At 44.7% G+C, this 19278-nt stretch overlaps 1 protein-coding gene across 1 annotated transcript in view; it reads left to right on the top strand.

Annotated features, from left to right (window-relative positions):
* CGAS (cyclic GMP-AMP synthase) overlaps window positions 1–17800 on the top strand; it is a 366766-nt gene extending 348966 nt beyond the window's left edge. Inside the window, 1 exon segment of the mRNA XM_078648056.1 lies at window positions 15481–17800. Within this exon segment, the coding sequence (XP_078504182.1) occupies window positions 15481–15835 (355 nt within the window). The 3' untranslated portion in view covers window positions 15836–17800.
* Window positions 17801–19278: the final 1478 nt, after the last annotated feature.

Here is a 19278-nt window from a genome sequence, read left to right as displayed (position 1 = left end):
TGTTAAAATAAACTAGTTTGTGTGCCTGTAGATAGAAGTGAAGGGGGAGGAGGTTGTGGGCACTCCAGACTAGGGTGGCCAACTGGCATGGGTGCAAATTCAGGATGGTGAGTGTAAGAGTTCAGGACAAGGGGTCAAAATTCAGGACAAAAATTTGGGGCAACAGGTATGCTTTGCAGACACATCAGTAGATGTCATGCAATAGTATATAAATAAATAGGTAAGTCACTTCTCCTGCCCTGTCACTTTCTCCTGCCCTGTCGCTTTCTCCTGCCCTGTCACTTTCTCCTGCCCGGTCACTGCTCCTGCTCGGTCACTGCTCCTGCCCGTTCACTGCTCCTGCCCGTTCACTGCTCCTGCCCGTTCACTGCTCCTGTCCGCTCACTGCTCCTGTCCGCTCACTGCTCCTGTCCGCTCACTGCTCCTGTCCGCTCACTGCTCCTGTCCGCTCACTGCTCCTGTCCGCTCACTGCTCCTACCCGTTTACTGCTCCTGCCCGTTCACCGCTCCTTTCCTGTCGCCTCTCCTGTCCTGTCACTGCTCCTGACCCATCACTGCTCCTGCCCAGTCACCTCTCCTGCCCAGTCACCTCTCCTGCCCAGTCGCCTCTCCTGCCCAGTCGCCTCTCCTGCCCAGTCGCCTCTCCTGCCCAGTCGCCTCTCCTGGACAGTCGCCTCTCCTGCCCAGTCGCCTCTCCTGCCCAGTCGCCTATCCTGCCCAGTCACCTCTCCTGCCCAGTCACCTCTCCTGCCCAGTCACCTCTCCTGCCCAGTCACCTCTCCTGCCCAGTCACCTCTCCTGCCCAGTCAACTCTCCTGCTCAGTCACCTCTTCTGCCCAGTCAACTCTCCTGCTCAGTCAACTCTCCTGCCCAGTCAACTCTCCTGCCCAGTCACCTCTTCTTCCCCATCACTGCTCCTGCCCAGTTCACTCTGTGTACAACATTGACAAATTACACAAGGTGGCAAGTTCCCCACAGTACTCTACTTGGGGAAAGCTCTGTAATCACTAACTAGGATTTTATTTATTTTTATTATTTTGAGTTTTATATAGCGCTGGCTAGACTCGGAGGTTTCAGAGCGCTTTACATAAGGTTCAACAAAAGTACATCAGTTACAAATTACATCAGTTACAAGAAAACATTTCAAGAGCGTCAGTTATCAGAAGTATCTAGGACGGCATGAATCACATGCTTGCCTGCGTCTCGTCAGCAATGATTCGTCTGAGCAAGAGAGGTCCTAAGGTTTTCCAGGACCCCCAGTAAGATTCCAATGGCCATGTCCCAGAGAACATGCATGTAGCGACCTTATAAACAAACAACCTTGACTGATATCAATGCCTGGCTAGCAGAAGATAACATATGCACAAGTTTTATGACACGTGCACTCACAGAGGCTTACACTGTAGCCCCTTCGATGTACACTGACGTCATGGCACACTCACATCGGCTTGTTCTGGAGCATCTTAGATTTCCCAAACTTCCCAGCACACTCACAGGGGCTTGGGCTGGAGTACCTCTGGTGTATACGAGTCTTATGGCACACTCACACAGACTTGCAACGCAGCACTTCGGATTTACACAAATCTTATGGCATACTAGTGCTTAATTTGAGCCGGTGGTTGCCGGTGGGGAGCACCGCCACTTATTTTTGGGCACCAAAGAGCAAGAGACTGAAAAACAAACAAAGCAGAAAGACAGAGGAAGAGAATAACGAAAAACCCACCATAAAGGGAGAAAGCAGGAGTGTGTAAGGATGAGATAAAGGGACAGTTGAAATGAAAATGAAATGAAATGAGTCTTATAATGCGCTACTAAGCCCGGAGGCATCAAGGCGCCTAAAAAAGAAATCAAAATGACCAAATAACCAGCACTACGGATACGCCTTAGAGAATAACCACGTTTTTAGGGCTTTCCGAAAGTTCTGGACCGACGGTTGGGATTTGATTTCAAAGGGAAGGCTATTCCACAACTTGGGGGTTACTGTTGAAAACGCCTTCCCGCCCCATTTAGTTCTACGAGCGTGAGGGACCACCAACAGACTCTTGGTTGAGGAACGGAGAGCTCTCTCCGGTACATATGGGCACAGCAGTTTCCTCACGCCCTCAACCCCATTGCCAGCAAGCGCCCCATAGGTCACACACAGAGTCTTAAAGGCAATCCTGGACTCAATAGGGAGCCAGTGCAGGGTTTTCCTGGCAGCCGTGGCGAAGGATAATCTAGGAGCATCCAGTACAAATTTGGCCGCCGCGTTCTGGACAGTCTGTAGGCGCTGCATCAGACCTTTGTTAGCACCAGCATAAAGAACATTACAATAGTCAAGTCGCGAGGCAACCAGTGCAACGACGACCTGCTTGCGAGCCTGAGGGGACAAATAGTGCTTAATTTTTAGAAGAATTTTAATAATGCCCCAACAGGTAGCGACTGTTCTATTGACCTGCTGTACCATTGAGAGATCTGGGTCAATAATTACTCCCAGATTCTTCGCAGAATCTGTAGGTGTGGGGCAGACTCCCAGCGAAGGGGGCCACCATTCGGCCGTCCAGATGTTAGTGTTTCCACCAAAGACCAAAATTTCGGTCTTCTCCCCATTCAGTTTGAGTGAATTGTTAATCATCCACTTAGCTACCGCCTCCATGCAGCTTCTAAAATTATGAATGGGAGCGTGCACCGAGCGAGAGAGGGACACCAAGATCTGTGTATCATCAGCATAGGAGACTACCTCCATCCCAAACGATCTCACCAGCCTGGCAGTTGGGGCCACATAGATGTTGAACAGGGTCGGACTTAATGCCGACCCTTGAGGGACCCCACATTGCACAGGTGTGGGAGGAGATAAAAAGTCTCCCAGCTTAACCCCCTGCTCTCTCTGATCCAGGAAAGAACCCAACAAGCTCAAAGCCACGCCATCTACCCCTATCTCCCTCAAACGAGATGTTAGAACCGAGGGAGACAGGGTATCGAAGGCAGCTGTCAGATCTAATAAGATCAGCAGGGAGGTATGGCCCTGATTGACCTTAGTGCGGATGTTGTCAAGCACTATCGTCAGGGCCGTCTCCGTGCTATGGGCTCTCCTGAAGCCATGTTGGGACTGATCTAACAGACCCGAGGTATCCAAGAACGCCGCCAGATGCTTGTTTAGATGGGTCTCCAGCATCTTCGCCGGGAGCAAGGAAATGGGGCGGAAGTTCTTAAGTACTTCAGGGTCTAATGTGGGCTTCTTAAGAAGGGGCTTGACTACAGCACTCTTCCACTGATAGGGGAAAATACCATCCTTCATTGCCCTGTTCATGATGTCCAAAAGCGGAGGCAACAGGGTATCTCTGCATTCCTTGAGGACTTTAAGAGGACAGGGATCTAATGGAGACCCTGACCTTATCTTGCTTAAGAGCAAGTCAAGTTCCTGCAGAGAAAGCGGTGGAAACACAGACAGGCTCACAGTGGTGGTGGGGGCATCAACTTCGAAGGGGAGGAGAACAGGACCAGGAGAAGGGGGGAGCATTAAGGCCTTTTGTGAATCAAGGGCCGAGTAGATGTCTGCTATTTTCGTATGAAAATATCCTGCGATTTTATCACAGAGGTCTTGTGAGCACACAATAGGATCAGGTATCTGTAATGTACAGAGGGAATCAACTATCTTAAAAAGATCTCTCGGGGAGGTAAGATTGGTCGTTAGATGGGCAAAATATTCTTGTTTCACCTTAATGACCTCCGCCTTATATTCCTTAAGTAGAGATTTGTGTTTCTCCCTCTCTAGGGGGTTCCAACTCACCCGCCATAGCCTTTCCTGCCTCCTACACCCCTGCCTCAGGAGTCTAAAAGGCTCCGAGAACCACGGGGCTGATGGTCTCTGTCGGGCAGAATAACGCAAGGTTACAGGGGCTAACACATTTACTGCTGTCGTAATAGCATTCGTTAATTCGAAAGCAGCTATGTTAACATCTTTGGCTGAGCTGATGGCAGATATCTGAATTAGAGGGGCAAGGGAAGAATTAGTAACCTTCCTAAAATCTCTTCTAGGTTCCATTTTACTAGGACCAGTCCACTTAAGGTTGCTAGGAAAAGCCTGAAGTTCCAATGGAACGGCCAGATGGTCGGACCAGCTCAGTGGAATAGGTAGATCTATTTTTAACCTAGGATCGTTCGAAAACACCCCATCCAGGATGTGACCCGCCTGGTGAGTAGGAGATTTAACCAGCTGCTGAAGACCATAGGCGGACAAGGAGTCCACGAGAGTAAGAGAATCTCTGGAAGCAACATTGTCCAAGTGAAAATTTAAATCGCCCAAGACCGTCAATTGGGCACAGCCAAAATAGGGTTCCAGGATGTTGAGCAAGGACTGGCTAAAGTCTGTTCTAGGACCCGGGGGTCTATAGATCAGTATGCCTATAAAAGGGGCGGCACTGGGAAGACCAATTGAAAAGTGAAGAGCTTGGAAGGGATCTGAGGAACCAGACAGTTCAGAAATACGACAGGTATGGGATGTCTTATAGAGAACCCCTAGTCCACCTCCTCTGCGCCCAACTCTATCCAGCCTGGCCAGCGCATATCCTTCCGGAATCGCGGCCACCAGATCAGGGCCGGAAGAGTCTGAGGCCCAGGTTTCAGTTATGAACACCCAAGTGGGCCTTCTTACCAGGACAAAGTCACTAAAAGCTATGTTATTTTTCACCAAAGATCTTGCATTGATGAGGAAACCACTTTCATTCGTGGGACTAATGATACGGGGTAGGAGAGCGGGAAGGGGAGACCTAGAGGGGTCACCTATCAGCAACTTGCACCGGCTGGCAAAGCAGCCACAGCAAGGAGAATTTCGCAAAACCTCCGGAGAGCAGGAAAAGTGACATGGTAACCGGGATGGTTTATAGGCACAAATATCCTGATAGGAATATTTAAAAGTTACGTGAATATCTACATCAGGTCCGCGTATCTCCCCATATGTCCCGTCCATTATCCTGTCCTTAGCGCGGACGGGCGCAGACGGGCTGGACTCTGGCGTGACTCCGGCGTACTACGGCACAACCACTGTGCGCAAACGCTGCGTGCTTGAAGGGCCGCTTTAAATGCAGGTCTAGCCTGTCCTGATGACAGCTAGCCCGCCAACAAAAATGGCGCCGCCAGGCGTCCACTTCTACCCCCAAGATGGCCGCTACACAGAGGGCGTGAGGCCGGGGACCCGCCAAAGGCGGTGAGTACACCGATTATAGTGCAAGAATGAGGGCGATATGGTTAAAATCAGGGGAAAGTCCCGAAATATTTAAATAACACAAAGACAAGAAAGGGTTGTTTAAAAGCGCTATTGCGTTTTTGCAAAGGAGAGCCTAAAAGCGCCTGCCTGCACGCAAGCATCGCGCGAGTTATCTAGTCAGGGGAGCCCGCCTATACTGCCCGCCTTAAATGCAGGTCTAGCCTGTCCTGATGACAGCTAGCCCGCAAACAAAAATGGCGCCGCCAGGCGTCCACTTCTACCCCCAAGATGGCCGCTACACAGAGGGCGTGAGGCCGAGTACCCACCAAAGGCGGTGAGTACACCGATTATAGTGCAAGAATGAGGGCGATATGGTTAAAATCAGGGGAAAGTGCCGAAATAATTAAATAACACAAAGACAAGAAAGGGTTGTTTAAAAGCGCTATCGCGTTTTTGCAAAGGAGAGCCTAAAAGCGCCTGCCTGCACGCAAGCGTCGCGCGAGTTATCTAGTCAGGGGAGCCCGACTATACTGCCCGCCTTAAATGCAGGTCTAGCCTGTCCTGATGACAGCTAGCCCGCAAGCAAAAATGGCGCCGCCAGGCGTCCACTTCTACCCCCAAGATGGCCGCTACACAGAGGGCGTGAGGCGGGTTACCCACCAAAGGCGGTGAGTACACCGATTATAGTGCAAGAATGAGGGCGATATGGTTAAAATCAGGGGAAAGTGCCGAAATAATTAAATAACACAAAGACAAGAAAGGGTTGTTTAAAAGCGCTATCGCGTTTTTGCAAAGGAGAGCCTAAAAGCGCCTGCCTGCACGCAAGCGTCGCGCGAGTTATCTAGTCAGGGGAGCCCGCCTATACTGCCCGCCTTAAATGCAGGTCTAGCCTGTCCTGATGACAGCTAGCCCGCCAACAAAAATGGCGCCGCCAGGCGTCCACTTCTGCCCCCAAGATGGCCGCTACACAGAGGGCGTGAGGCCGGGGACCCGCCAAAGGCGGTGAGTACACCGAATATAGTGCAAGAATGAGGGCAATATAGTTAAAATCAGGGGAAAGTGCCGAAATAATTAAATAACACAAAGACAAGAAAGGGTTGTTTAAAAGCGCTATCGCGTTTATGCAAAAGAGAGCCTAAAAGCGCCTGCCTGCACGCAAGCGTCGCGCGAGTTATCTAGTCAGGGGAGCCCACCTATACTGCCCACCTTAAATGCAGGTCTAGCCTGTCCTAATGACAGCTAGCCCGCCAACAAAAATGGAGCCGCCAGGCGTCCACTTCTACCCCCAAGATGGCCGCTACACAGAGGGCGTGAGGCCGGAGACCTGCCAAAGGCGGTGAGTACACGGATTATAGTGCAAGAATGAGGGGGATATGGTTAAAATCAGGGGAAAGTGCCGAAATAATTGAATAACACAAAGACAAGAAAGGGTTGTTTAAAAGCGCTATCGCGTTTTTGCAAAGGAGAGCCTAAAAGCGCCTGCCTGCACGCAAGCGTCACGCGAGTTATCTAGTCAGGGGAGCCCGCCTATACTGCCCGCCTTAAAGGCAGGTCTAGCCTGTCCTGATGACAGCTAGCCCGCCAACAAAAATGGCGCGGCCAGGCGTCTACATTTACCCCCAAGATGGCCACTACACATAGGGCGTGAGGCCGGGGACCCGCCAAAGGCGGTGAGTACACCGATTATAGTGCAAGTTAGTGTCTGGCAGCAGAATCAAGAGGCCTGAGGCTATTCAAGACCACGCATCCTTGGCATTCAGTACGCTGATATTTAATTGCACCGGCCGTGGGGTTCAGGGCAAAGTTTTGGGCACGGGCACTTATTCTGTTACAAATTAAGCACTGTGGCACACCCAGGGGACTTGAACTGGAGCTTTTCGAAATGACACAGATGTTATGGCACACTTGCAGAGACTTGCAACAGAGCACCTCAAATGTACACGCATTCCATGGAGAACTCACCAAGGTTTGCACTGGTAAAACTCTGATTTACACGGGTATTATGGCATGCTCTTGCCGACTTGCACTGTGGCGCCTCAGATTTACACAGATCTCATAGCACAAACACTTATACTGGAGCATCCCCAATTTGCACGGATCGTATGGCAGACTCACATAGATTTACACTGGGGCATCTCTAGACTGCACTGACCCTGTGACAGACTCACAGAGATTTTCACCAGGGCATCTCCAGACTGCATTGACTCTGTGGCAGACTCAGAGATTTACTCTGGAGCATCCCCAGATTGCACAGATCGTATGGCCGACTCACAATTTACTATGGAGTATCCCCAGTTTGCATCGATCGTATAGCCGACTCACAGAGATTTACTATGGAGCATCCCCAGTTTGCACAGATCGTATGGCAGACTCACAGAGATTTACTATGGAGCATCCCCAGATTGCATAGATCGTATGGCCGACTCACAATTTACTATGGAGCATCCCCAGTTTGCATCGATCGTATGGCAGACTCACAGAGACTTACTATGGAGCATCCCCAGATTGCACAGATTGTATGGCAGCCTAATAGAGATTTACTATGGAGCATCCCCAGTTTGCACAGATCGTATGGCCGACTCATAGAGATTTACTATGGAGCATCCCCAGTTTGCACAGATCGTATGGCAGATTCACCGAGATTTACTATGGAGCATCCCCAGTTTGCACGGATCGTATGGCAGACTCAGAGATTTACTATGGAGCATCCCCAGTTTGCACGGATCGTATGGCACACTCATCAAGATTTACTATGGAGCATCCCCAGTTTGCACGGATCGTATGGCAGACTCGCAGAGATTTACTATGGAGCATCCCCAGTTTGCACAGATCGTATGGCAGACTCACTGAGATTTACTATGGAGCATCCCCAGTTTGCACGGATCGTATGGCAGACTCACAGAGATTTACTATGGAGCATCCCCAGTTTGCACGGATCGTATGGCAGACTCACCGAGATTTACTATGGAGCATCCCCAGTTTGCACGGATCGTATGGCAGACTCACTGAGATTTACTATGGAGCATCCCCAGTTTGCACAGATCGTATGGCAGACTCACAGAGATTTACTATGGAGCATCCCCAGTTTGCACAGATCGTATGGCACACTCACAGAGAATTACTATGGAGCATCCCCAGTTTGCACGGATCGTATGGCAGACTCACAGAGATTTACTATGGAGCATCCCCAGTTTGCACAGATCGTATGGCAGACTCACAGAGATTTACTATGGAGCATCCCCAGTTTGCACAGATCGTATGGCAGACTCAGAGATTTACTATGGAGCATCCCCAGTTTGCACGGATCGTATGGCAGACTCACAGAGATTTACTATGGAGCATCCCCAGTTTGCACGGATCGTATGGCAGACTCACAGAGATTTACTATGGAGCATCCCCAGTTTGCACGGATCGTATGGCAGACTCACAGAGATTTACTATGGAGCATCCCCAGTTTGCACAGATCATATGGCAGACTCACTGAGATTTACTATGGAGCATCCCCAGTTTGCACAGATCGTATGGCACACTCACAGAGATTTACTATGGAGCATCCCCAGTTTGCACGGATCATATGGCAGACTCATAGAGGTTTACTATGGAGCATCCCCAGTTTGCACGGATCGTATGGCAGACTCACCGAGATTTACTATGGAGCATCCCCAGTTTGCACGGATCGTATGGCAGACTCACAGAGATTTACTATGGAGCATCCCCAGTTTGCACAGATCATATGGCAGACTCACTGAGATTTACTATGGAGCATCCCCAGTTTGCACAGATTGTATGGCACACTCACAGAGATTTACTATGGAGCATCCCTAGTTTGCACGGATCGTATGGCAGACTCATAGAGGTTTACTATGGAGCATCCCCAGTTTGCACGGATCGTATGGCAGACTCACAGAGATTTACTATGGAGCATCCCCAGTTTGCACAGATCGTATGGCAGACTCACTGAGATTTACTATGGAGCATCCCCAGTTTGCACGGATCGTATGGCAGACTCACAGAGATTTACTATGGAGCATCCCCAGTTTGCACAGATCGTATGGCAGACTCACTGAGATTTACTATGGAGCATCCCCAGTTTGCACAGATCGTATGGCACACTCACAGAGATTTACTATGGAGCCTCCCCAGTTTGCACGGATCGTATGGCAGACTCATAGAGATTTACTATGGAGCATCCCCAGTTTGCATGGATCGTATGGCACACTCACAGAGATTTACTATGGAGCATCCCCAGTTTGCACAGATCGTATGGCAGACTCACTGAGATTTACTATGGAGCATCCCCAGTTTGCACGGATCGTATGGCAGACTCACAGAGATTTACTATGGAGCATCCCCAGTTTGCACAGATCGTATGGCAGACTCACTGAGATTTACTATGGAGCATCCCCAGTTTGCACGGATCGTATGGCAGACTCACAGATTTACTATGGAGCATCCCCAGTTTGCACGGTTCGTATGGCACACTCACAGAGATTTACACTGGGGCTTATCTAGATTGCACGGACCCTATGGCCCGCTGACAAAGCCGTGCACTGTCCGGAGCACTTCATATTTACACTACTCTAATGGAGAACTCACCAGACTTGCACTCTTATGGCACACTCACACTCGGGCATCCACTGGCGCTACTCCGGAGATATCTATTGTCTCATGGGTGCAACAATTATATGACTATGGTAAAAGCAAGCTTCGCACCTTCTTAAAGTTCGAGAATAATTTATCACAAAAGTGAACTCTATTTCAGAAATGTTGCAGTGAGAAAACAAAGGGATCCCGATAAAAGTCAACAAAGAGCTCAGAAGCCCTAGAGAGCAGTCCCCTCCGATGACTTCTGTGCGAAGTCCAGAGGTACACCCCTGTAGCACACTCTCTGTTACTGTGTTTGCGCAGGACTTTAACTTCAGGTTTAGACATTTGAAGTGGGATAAAACATAAAGGAGAGCTGGATTACTGTTGCGGCTGTCGATCACCTTCGGGCATTTTCACCAATACAATTACCACCAGCAAAAGTCTGGGGTAGTGGTTGACGATTGTATGCACTTTTCACCAAAGGGAGCTCAATTGGCTCACAGTGAGAGACAGTGAAGATGTTGCAAATTCTCCAAGCCATAAAGCAGCTAAAAACTATTCAGTTCCAAGAGCAGCGCTATACGAGTGCAAGTTCCTTCCACCCTTCATCATTCATTTATTCATAAGAGGGGGCGGAGGCACACGTACATAGGTCGAGTTAAATGAAGATTAAGAGGTAGCCATAGAGAGGGGCAGTGCGAGAGAGAAGCAGAAGAGAGGGAGAGAGAGAAAAGAGAGAGGGGATGACAGGAGTTCTAAAGCTACAGGGGCGGAGCGGGGGAGAGCGCTATGGGATAATAAAGAAACTCAAACAGAACGACAGAGATAATTAAACAATGAAAGAAAGAGACGTGGAGAGGGAAGAAGGAGACGGAGAGAACGACCTATGGAAAGAAAAAGACAGAATCCGAAAAACGATTCAAGAAATAGGGTTTAGTTGTCTATAAACAGGGACACTTGCAATTATGTGGCTAAAGAAGACCAAACTTGGCCACAGGCGGCATATTCTATGTCAGTATTATTTACAGCATTATCCTTTTCAAGGCAGTAATACTATGTGAGCAAAGGGTGCGCTTTATTTGTAGCAGCTCAGCACTTGTATGGAGAGATTCACAGTTAAAAGGTGAGCAGTCAACCCTACCAAGCGTTTTCATCCTTGTGAGGGAGAAACATTTTTCTTTGAAAAGTGCTAATTATGCAGCATATTGTGCGTCATGTGACAAGTGGGGCAAACAGATAATTAAGCGGAAAACACCATGGTCGTGGAATCACTCATTCTAGTGGCCTGTGGTAAAAGAGACAGAGGCAGCAGCTAAAATCGCCCAATAATTGCAGAGACAGACAGGAAGTGTCCGAGAGCACAAATAGCAGAGTGACAGACAGAGAGAGACAGACAGAGAGAGCGCAAAGGGGAAGATGGCTTAAGCAGAAGATACTAGAAACAGAGACAAGCTGACCTAGAGAGAGCTTCCGGGTCCCCGGACTGCGCCAGGGCCGGGTGGGCACAGAGCAGTCCCAGCGCCTGAACCCACAGAGCCAGCCACCGACACATCTGACCACTACTCCAGCCTCCTAGGCTTGCAGACTCACCTGACCTGGATAATCAGCCTCAATCAGCCTCAATCGGAATGACAATGGCCTGCCCTCAGTCTGTGTGAGCTCAGGGAGGGGCTGCTGCAGCCTCTGGAGGTCACAGAGAAGTCCGAGCAGCCCCTGGAAGCTGAAAAAAAAGTTATCGGTTTAAGTAGGACTATTCTGGCCGTCCCGAGATGCTTTTTTAAAAGAAAGAAGTAGGGGAACGGACTGAAATAATTTTTAGAAGATGGGGCACGCCGTGCCCTTCCGTCCCCGCCCACTTCTACCGCTGGTTCTATAGCGCTTTTCTGCTCAGCTTTTCCATTACCTTTCTGCTGCCCTTGTCCCAGTGTAGGCTTATGAACTTCGCTGTTATAGCTCTTTGAAGGCTATATCCCAATCAATCATTTTCTCCTCAGTCAATTAGTGCAAAGATTATCACAGATCTCAAGAAGCCTTCGCTACGTCCTCAAACAAGTAAACCCTGGCAGAACAAGGGCGAGAAACACATATAATGGAACCGGTGAGATTTTAGAAACAACCTGTGGAAAGGACGGTAGTCACTTAGAGGTAGAAAATAAAGCAGCATAGATCTAAAAGAAATTCATGTAAACCAATGTGCAATGTAGAAAACATTGTATACGTTTCAGTTGAGAGGTACATCTCAACTTTGTTAACTTGTGTCAAAATAAACTAGGGATATTTTCATCACAGCTATGCAACTCAACAATGTTTCATGTTTTGGGTATGAACATGAACGATGCACTGCTCATGTTATCCTGTGAGCTTAGCATTTTGTTTATAGCAACAGAGTAAAGTAGATTATTGTTGACTGGGAATACACAACTGCCTATTTACAAGGTGGGCGTTATATTATGATCTCTATGGAAACGGCTTCCAAGAAACGTTCAAAGTATATCAGGGATTACCGTAACCTGAATAATTTTCTCCTGGCAAATTTTGGAGGGTCAAACCAGCCGAAATTTACAGACCGAAATCTGCAGTAAATGTTATATGCAGAATTCAGTGAAGAAATATGACTCTGTGAGTAACTCATAATTTCAGAGGAAAACTTAGAGTTTAAAACATTTACCTCACCTCATTAGTACTACCCCCTGGAAATCCGTAATTTATCATGAGCTGTACATTACATTTAATTTCCCCTCACCACTCGATCAGGGCCAAAGAATCACCCTCTGACTGTTGTCCTTCTGTTGTTCCCATGTCTCTAGCTATGGAGTTCTGTTGCGGTCTGCAATATTACATTTTAAGAATGTATAATTCCATAATTATGTTGATATCATGCGCTTCAGCTAAATGAGTCAGAATCATACTAGCAAATATGAACTTCAATAAATGACTTTCACTACCTGTCAAGTACATTTATATAACAAACTTAAAATCTGTCTGCCAAAATAAAGATTATGGAGGTGGTAACATTTAATCTGACTTTCATCAATGGACTTCAGCACTTCCTCAGGGCATGTTGTCAAGAAAAGTAGTGCCTTTTGATTGTAATGAGAACATAAAAAGCAATTTCTCCATTAATTCTTGGTCGTTTTATTAGCATAAATCCTGAAATTTCTTGTGATTTGGGGTGTGGAGTCTGGTGGAGTGCTTCCTACCCTGAGGTGGAGTGAAGGCCTCAGCAAAGAAGGTCTGCGGTGTATTGTCCTCCCACAAAGTGTTTGTGTGTTTAAAAAAAAACTCCCATTGCCCTGCTGTCATAAAATTCAGAAATTAGGAAGGAGCTCCAGAATCCTAGAAGAAGTAGAGGCCGGTTTTGTAAGATATGTGAAACACAAAAATTGCCTGGTTTGGTGCCCATATATTTCCAAGAAACACCACATATGTTTGTGCTCCTTCTTCTGGATTTGTTTAGTTTCCACAGTAGTGGAGAGCTACCAATTTCAATGTGAAGCTATAGGGCCCATTTATTTATTCTTAACATTCCCCTTGAAGATGTGAGTAATAAAATCGGTAGCCCTACAAAATCCCAACTATGCAAATATTTGTCACATATTATATCAAAATATCTATCAGCTGATCTAGTTGGTGCAGATTGTGGAAAACAGACAGTTGATGACTCGCAAATAAAGTATACTCATTACAAGGGATTACATAATTTAGATGTTGATTGCAGAAGCCCTTAAAGGGTTAAAATGCCTATTTCACTATATTCACTACAGTCATGTTCCACCATTTCTGACAGACAAGTTTTGTCATTATGCCCATCAAGAACCTTGAGGTCTGTAAAAACATTTTAATGGGTTATACCTGGAAACTGCAATAAATGTATGGTGGCTGCCTTTCACTCTGGTCAACCCTAAATGTGGAGCATAAAAAGATGGGCAAATGAAATGGCCTCATGTGTGGGTTGGCTTGGGCAAGAGGTGCTTTCACAGAGGATATGCTTTTTGACCATCAGGACTCTGTGTGGTGTGACATCCCTGAAATGAGGGACAACATAGGCACAAATACTTACCTACTTGGTAAGTTTTGACACATACCAGGCAAACCTCATAAGGTCGATGGAGCACTGATCTTGTCTTATAGAATTTAGACAAAAGTCTCCAAGACCTCATTGAGCTAAACCTGAAACATTCCACTTGTCTGGGAAAGAGGTTGCAAGGGAACATGCCAAGATCATATAGCTGACACAGGCCTTTACTGAAAGGAGCACATTGTAAGCTGCAGTGCTAATTCATACACCTTCGAAAACTTGTGATGAACAACCACATGCATAACCTAATAACCCTTCCAACGCACCTGCCCCTGTTCACAACCTGATCCTGACCCATCAGCCCCTGCCTCTTAAACACATAATAGATTAGTCCCCATCATCAAGCATTACATCTCTTCAATGTTTACACCCACCTAAATGTACATTGCACCCTTAACAACACTCCCTAACACAATACATCTTTTTTACTTACTTTAGTTTAATGTTGTTCATATCTTGATACCTGCCCTCCTAGTGCGCCTCCTTGTTTTACTTTTTTCTTTATTCCTCCCACTTTTAAGTAGATGTTCTCAATTTTCCTCCCACTCCCACATTTGCACTTGAGTAAAAGATTTATGTACAGAGTTCCCTCCACACGTGTTGGAAAAATTTCACATTTAGGGTACAGAATTGCTTAGGCAAAAATCTCCGACTTTGTGAATCACTATTTGATGTACCACAAGGTAGGACTGTTAGAGTAATTTCTTAAGGTCGTAAGGGGCCTTGTGTTTTAAATACACTTTTGATTTACTGTTTTTCAACATTTTTACAGAACAGGGGAACCTGTAATCAAAATCTTACTTGGAGAAGGGCTACCTTGCTGAAATTATGATCGGGTATTACATCTGACTTTTAGCAGTGCCAGTTGAGGAAGTGGGTGGAGCCAATAGAGGAAGTGGGTGGGGCCGGGGGAGAGTGGGTGTGGTCTCCTGCAAACATTTGAGCACCTGGACTTCAAATTTTACAAATTAAGCGTACTGGGAAGAACGCTACCAAGAATGTTCGTGGTCTACATCTTAAATCCTCGTAGGAAAGATGATTTGTGTATTCGGTAAGAAGGTGGGAGAGATATGGTAGAAACAATACAATTCGACATGGATATAAGAGAAGGAAGAAAATAACCCAGAAAATATGCTTCAAAAGTACAGGGGGCTTCTTAAAACATATTATGCAAGGATCAGAAATAACATATGGAAGTTCTTCTTCACCGAAAGTTTGCTTAATGAAATGGCATCTCCTTCCACCAGGATGGTGAAGGTGAAATCAGCAACACTATTATACATAGTACAACCACAGTTTAGTAATCATAGCATGTGATCAAAAACTAAAATACAAGAGCAGTGGAGAGTTTAATGTAATTTACTGACCAGGGAAATCAGACTAGTGAGACTCCTTCGTGCTGTTTATTTATTTGTTTTATTTATAAAGTTTCATATAGCGCGAACTTGATCCGGGAGGATATCAGAGCGTTTTACAATTTGAGGCAAAGGTAACAAATCAAAACATGAGTCTAACATGGGGAGCGTGTTGGTATATATGTGTTTACTTATCTTGCAGACTTATGACTGCGATATCACAAACTTTCAGTCTGTTATTATCAACACATCTGTCATCTTTTATTTCGTTGCAGGAAAATATGCCTTAAGCTTATGAAACATTTGCTGGAAAGACTTAAAAACGAACATCGACCAAAGCTGGACAAATTTTGTTCATACCATGTGAAGAATATTGCTTTCCATGCCTTTTCCACTTATCCACAGGATGACCAATGGAAACCAGAAAACTTGCAGACTTGTTTTGATCTGTTAATAGATACCTTTCTATGCAACCTGAAGGATGAAAAATTGACTCATTTTTTTATTCCCAGTTTCAATCTTTTCTGCCCAGAATTTATTGAGACACGAAGTTTAAGATCTTTAGCTGAGAAAATTACATTTGAAAAGAACAACAAGTTCCCTATTTTTAATGCTCAATTTGCGACTTAAAAATTATTTGCACTACATATTGCAAATTATTAGTTTAAAAATAATTTTTAATTGAAAGAAGGTACACCGATAATCAAATTCTGTGTTTTTAAAAAAAAAGTAGTTTGTTTCGTTGCTGCTTGTTGATAAACTGTAGAACCATTTGGCATTCATAAACTACTTCAAAGTTGCAGTTTAAATGATACATCAATTAATTGTACAGGAATTTACTAAACTAGCAATGACAAATCCTAGAAGTCGTGCTCACATTGCGATTTACAAACCAGACCCATTGTCTTTGCCAATGATTGTCAATAGAAGAGAGATACCGGGTCTGCTGAATAGCTACAGTTGCCCAGTGGCAATCACATTAGAGCCCCCTAGAATGGTGATAAGATGGTTCTGCCTGCTGGCAAAGGAGCCAATGCTCAGTAGTGTGGAGTTGCTGGGCACACTCGCTGTACAGCAGTGTGCCAGTGGCAGGGGAGAGGACCCACGAGGTGGCCATCGTGGCATTGATAAAAAGATTTAAAACTTTCATATACTCAATATTTTCATATAATTCTTTACTAAGTTTACAAAGCATTATTTTTGTTACTGCCTCAGAACTTTTATTATATAGTGAGGAATCATGGCATTGGAGATGAGTCGCTGGACAGCCGCCTTAGTGGTAGACTTTAATTTGAGAACTGACTAAAATAATTAAAATAACTTTGAAGAAGTCACAAAAGAAATTGATGCTTGTGCACAGGAGGAAAGCAAGACATAAAATATTTAATGTGTAAGGATATTCCTTCGTGCATCCCCATAGAGGACGAAAAATATACCTAGACAATCAACAGAAGAACGGTGAGTTCAAACTATTCCTGTAGGCTGATGTGATGGTTAGTGTCTGCCTACTACGGCTGAATAAGACTGACTGTATTAGTATATTATATATATTTTTTAAAAGACCTACAGGAACAATTCAGCAATTTGTTTTTAATGTATTTTGCCTATATAATCAATCCATAACACTCTTTTTTGCATACAATATGCAAGTTCCATGTTCTTGCAAAGGAGTCTAACAATCCATGGTTACTATGTAACAAACTTTAGGTCTGAAAGATATTCATACTTTATTTCAAATTACAATCTCAATGTATTTGTCCAGAGATACCTTTACAATTCTCACTTTAGTTATTATGTGCACTACAGTTCCAGGGCTCCTGGGACAAATGTTCACCTTTTTAATATTTTCTTAGCTGCAAAGAAAGCCCCTACCACAGACTCTTCCCTGTCCTGAGTGTAGACATTAGTGCGTAGCAATTGCACAAGAAATGTTTTGCTCTGTATAGATTCCACGTGTTCTGCTTGTTATTTTGACTAAATATGAATATCTTTGCCCTGAAAATAACTGAGGCCATCATGGAAAACTTGTCTCTACATTCTTGGTTTAACACAAACATTTCAAGGCTGCTTATTGTCTCATAAACATGACATCTCATCCTCGTGTAAATTAAGAATACAAACAGCTCTCACTTGGGTCTAGCGAATCCAAGATTTGTAACCGTTGTAAGCATTTCTTTGAAATACACTTCACAATCTTTTATGATGGAAATAGAGTTAAACACATTTATGTAAAGAAAGGGCAACTGAGTGATTCCTTCTTCAGAATAATGAGATGTGATGTGCCTCAAATACAACTGCTCCACAATCAACTGTTTCAGTGAAACGAAAGCAGAGCAACATACCATGCACTATTTGTTTGTTTAAGTAAGAGTGTATATCCTCCCTCTGTTGTTAGATCTCTTGTGTGGATGAGAATTGCACTTAAAGGTAACCTTTGCACATGATTAGTTTTGTTTGTGAATACAACATATGCTAAATTTGTAGTAGGTAATCATACATACATCTTATAGACCTGCAAGTAAATAAAAGTGCTGATTTAACTTAGCCTAACTGTTGATGACATTTTAACTGAAAAATAAAACATTAACTCTGATAGCCCTCTGTTTCACATTGAATAGTTGTTTGCGCACAATGTTTTTTTCTCTTTGTTACTGATGTTGAATTTTTCCAGAAGCCTTCTGTTAGTTAGCTAGTAAATTGGCACTTGTTTTGTAGTACAAATGACAACTAATAGTTAGTTCTCACCAGGCTGAGAGCAGGCAACAGGAAGGATGATTCATTAGAAGAACTGTCTGGACCACAACAAACAAATGATATAACTTTTCAAGGTCTAATGTCAAAATTTCTATGGTACCACCATGTGAAAATGGGGAGTTTGCTTATTCCCGGGAGTTTACTGAAATTCTATTGGAGAATGAAGAAGACGGAAGAAAATAATGTTGCAACATAGAATTTGTGGGTTTATATTAGTGCGTGTTCCTAGAGTAGGATAGGATTCCTTTCCCGACTCCTGTCTGGGGACTCATCTCTGAGTTTCTTATACTTCTCTATATGAGAAGTTATTTAGCCCATTTCTTTTATGTCTGCTGATTTATGACTGTGATTATTTTCCAGTCTGATATGCAAAAGCTTTATGCTTGCACATTGATTCTCACATCAGCACTATTTATTGGGTTTCTGAACCGACACCTCTTACTCATTATTCCAACTTAATTTAGATTAAGGAAATTCCTTTATGGAACACACTTGCTGCATCATAACATTACCTACTATTATTCTGACTTATGTTTTACCTCATATTGAAATATCAATTATTGGACTATGTTCATTTCTAATGCTAATACCTAAAAGATTAATCCTTCCTGAATAAAATTGAGAGATCAGAGGCGTTGAAAATAAAACTTAGCAAAACATTTAGAACTCTCATTATTGACGAAAGTCTTAATCATTTATTACTTATCCTTGTTGACAAACAAAGTTCCATATGACCACTGGCAATGGTTGTTTAATGATTTCATCAGAAGACTGAGATCTAGAAAACTCCGCTCCCTCAAGTAGTAGCAAGAGGACGGTTTATGTCACAGGAGAAAGGAGCTGATATAATTTGCTCCAGTTTATAACTGCCAATGAACAACTGCCAATGAACAACTCTGAATATCTTTAGTGGAGCAGACAAAAGTAATTTGTTAATTGCGCTTGCTTAGAGTTGTAGAAAATTGCGTATACAAGAACATTGGAAAGGAGTGTGACCTGCTGAAAGGAGTGAAGAATTGTCAGTGTGGCGTGAAGAGCCACACTGAGATTGGTTGACCAGTCATCAAGTATTAGGCTGTGATAGACCTGTGAAAGAAAAATTGTGACAGGATTGGAGGAAAGTACTGACGTGTACGAAATTGGAAACGTAACAAACACATTGGGATATTCTTAATTGATAACTGTAGATGTTTTGTTAAATTCTTGAATTCATGAAATGTTTTAGAGCTCGTAGAGATTTGAAGAGGAGTGTTGTACCCATCCCAGTTCTGAAGGGAGAAGAGGCACCACGGGAAGGTACGCCAGCTTGTTACATGGCT

The sequence above is a fragment of the Lissotriton helveticus genome, chromosome 6 (genome assembly GCF_964261635.1).
Source record: "Lissotriton helveticus chromosome 6, aLisHel1.1, whole genome shotgun sequence".
NCBI lineage: Eukaryota > Metazoa > Chordata > Amphibia > Caudata > Salamandridae > Lissotriton > Lissotriton helveticus.
The sequence above is the reverse complement of the archived record's forward strand: the minus strand, read 5'-3'. Positions and strand labels throughout refer to the sequence as shown.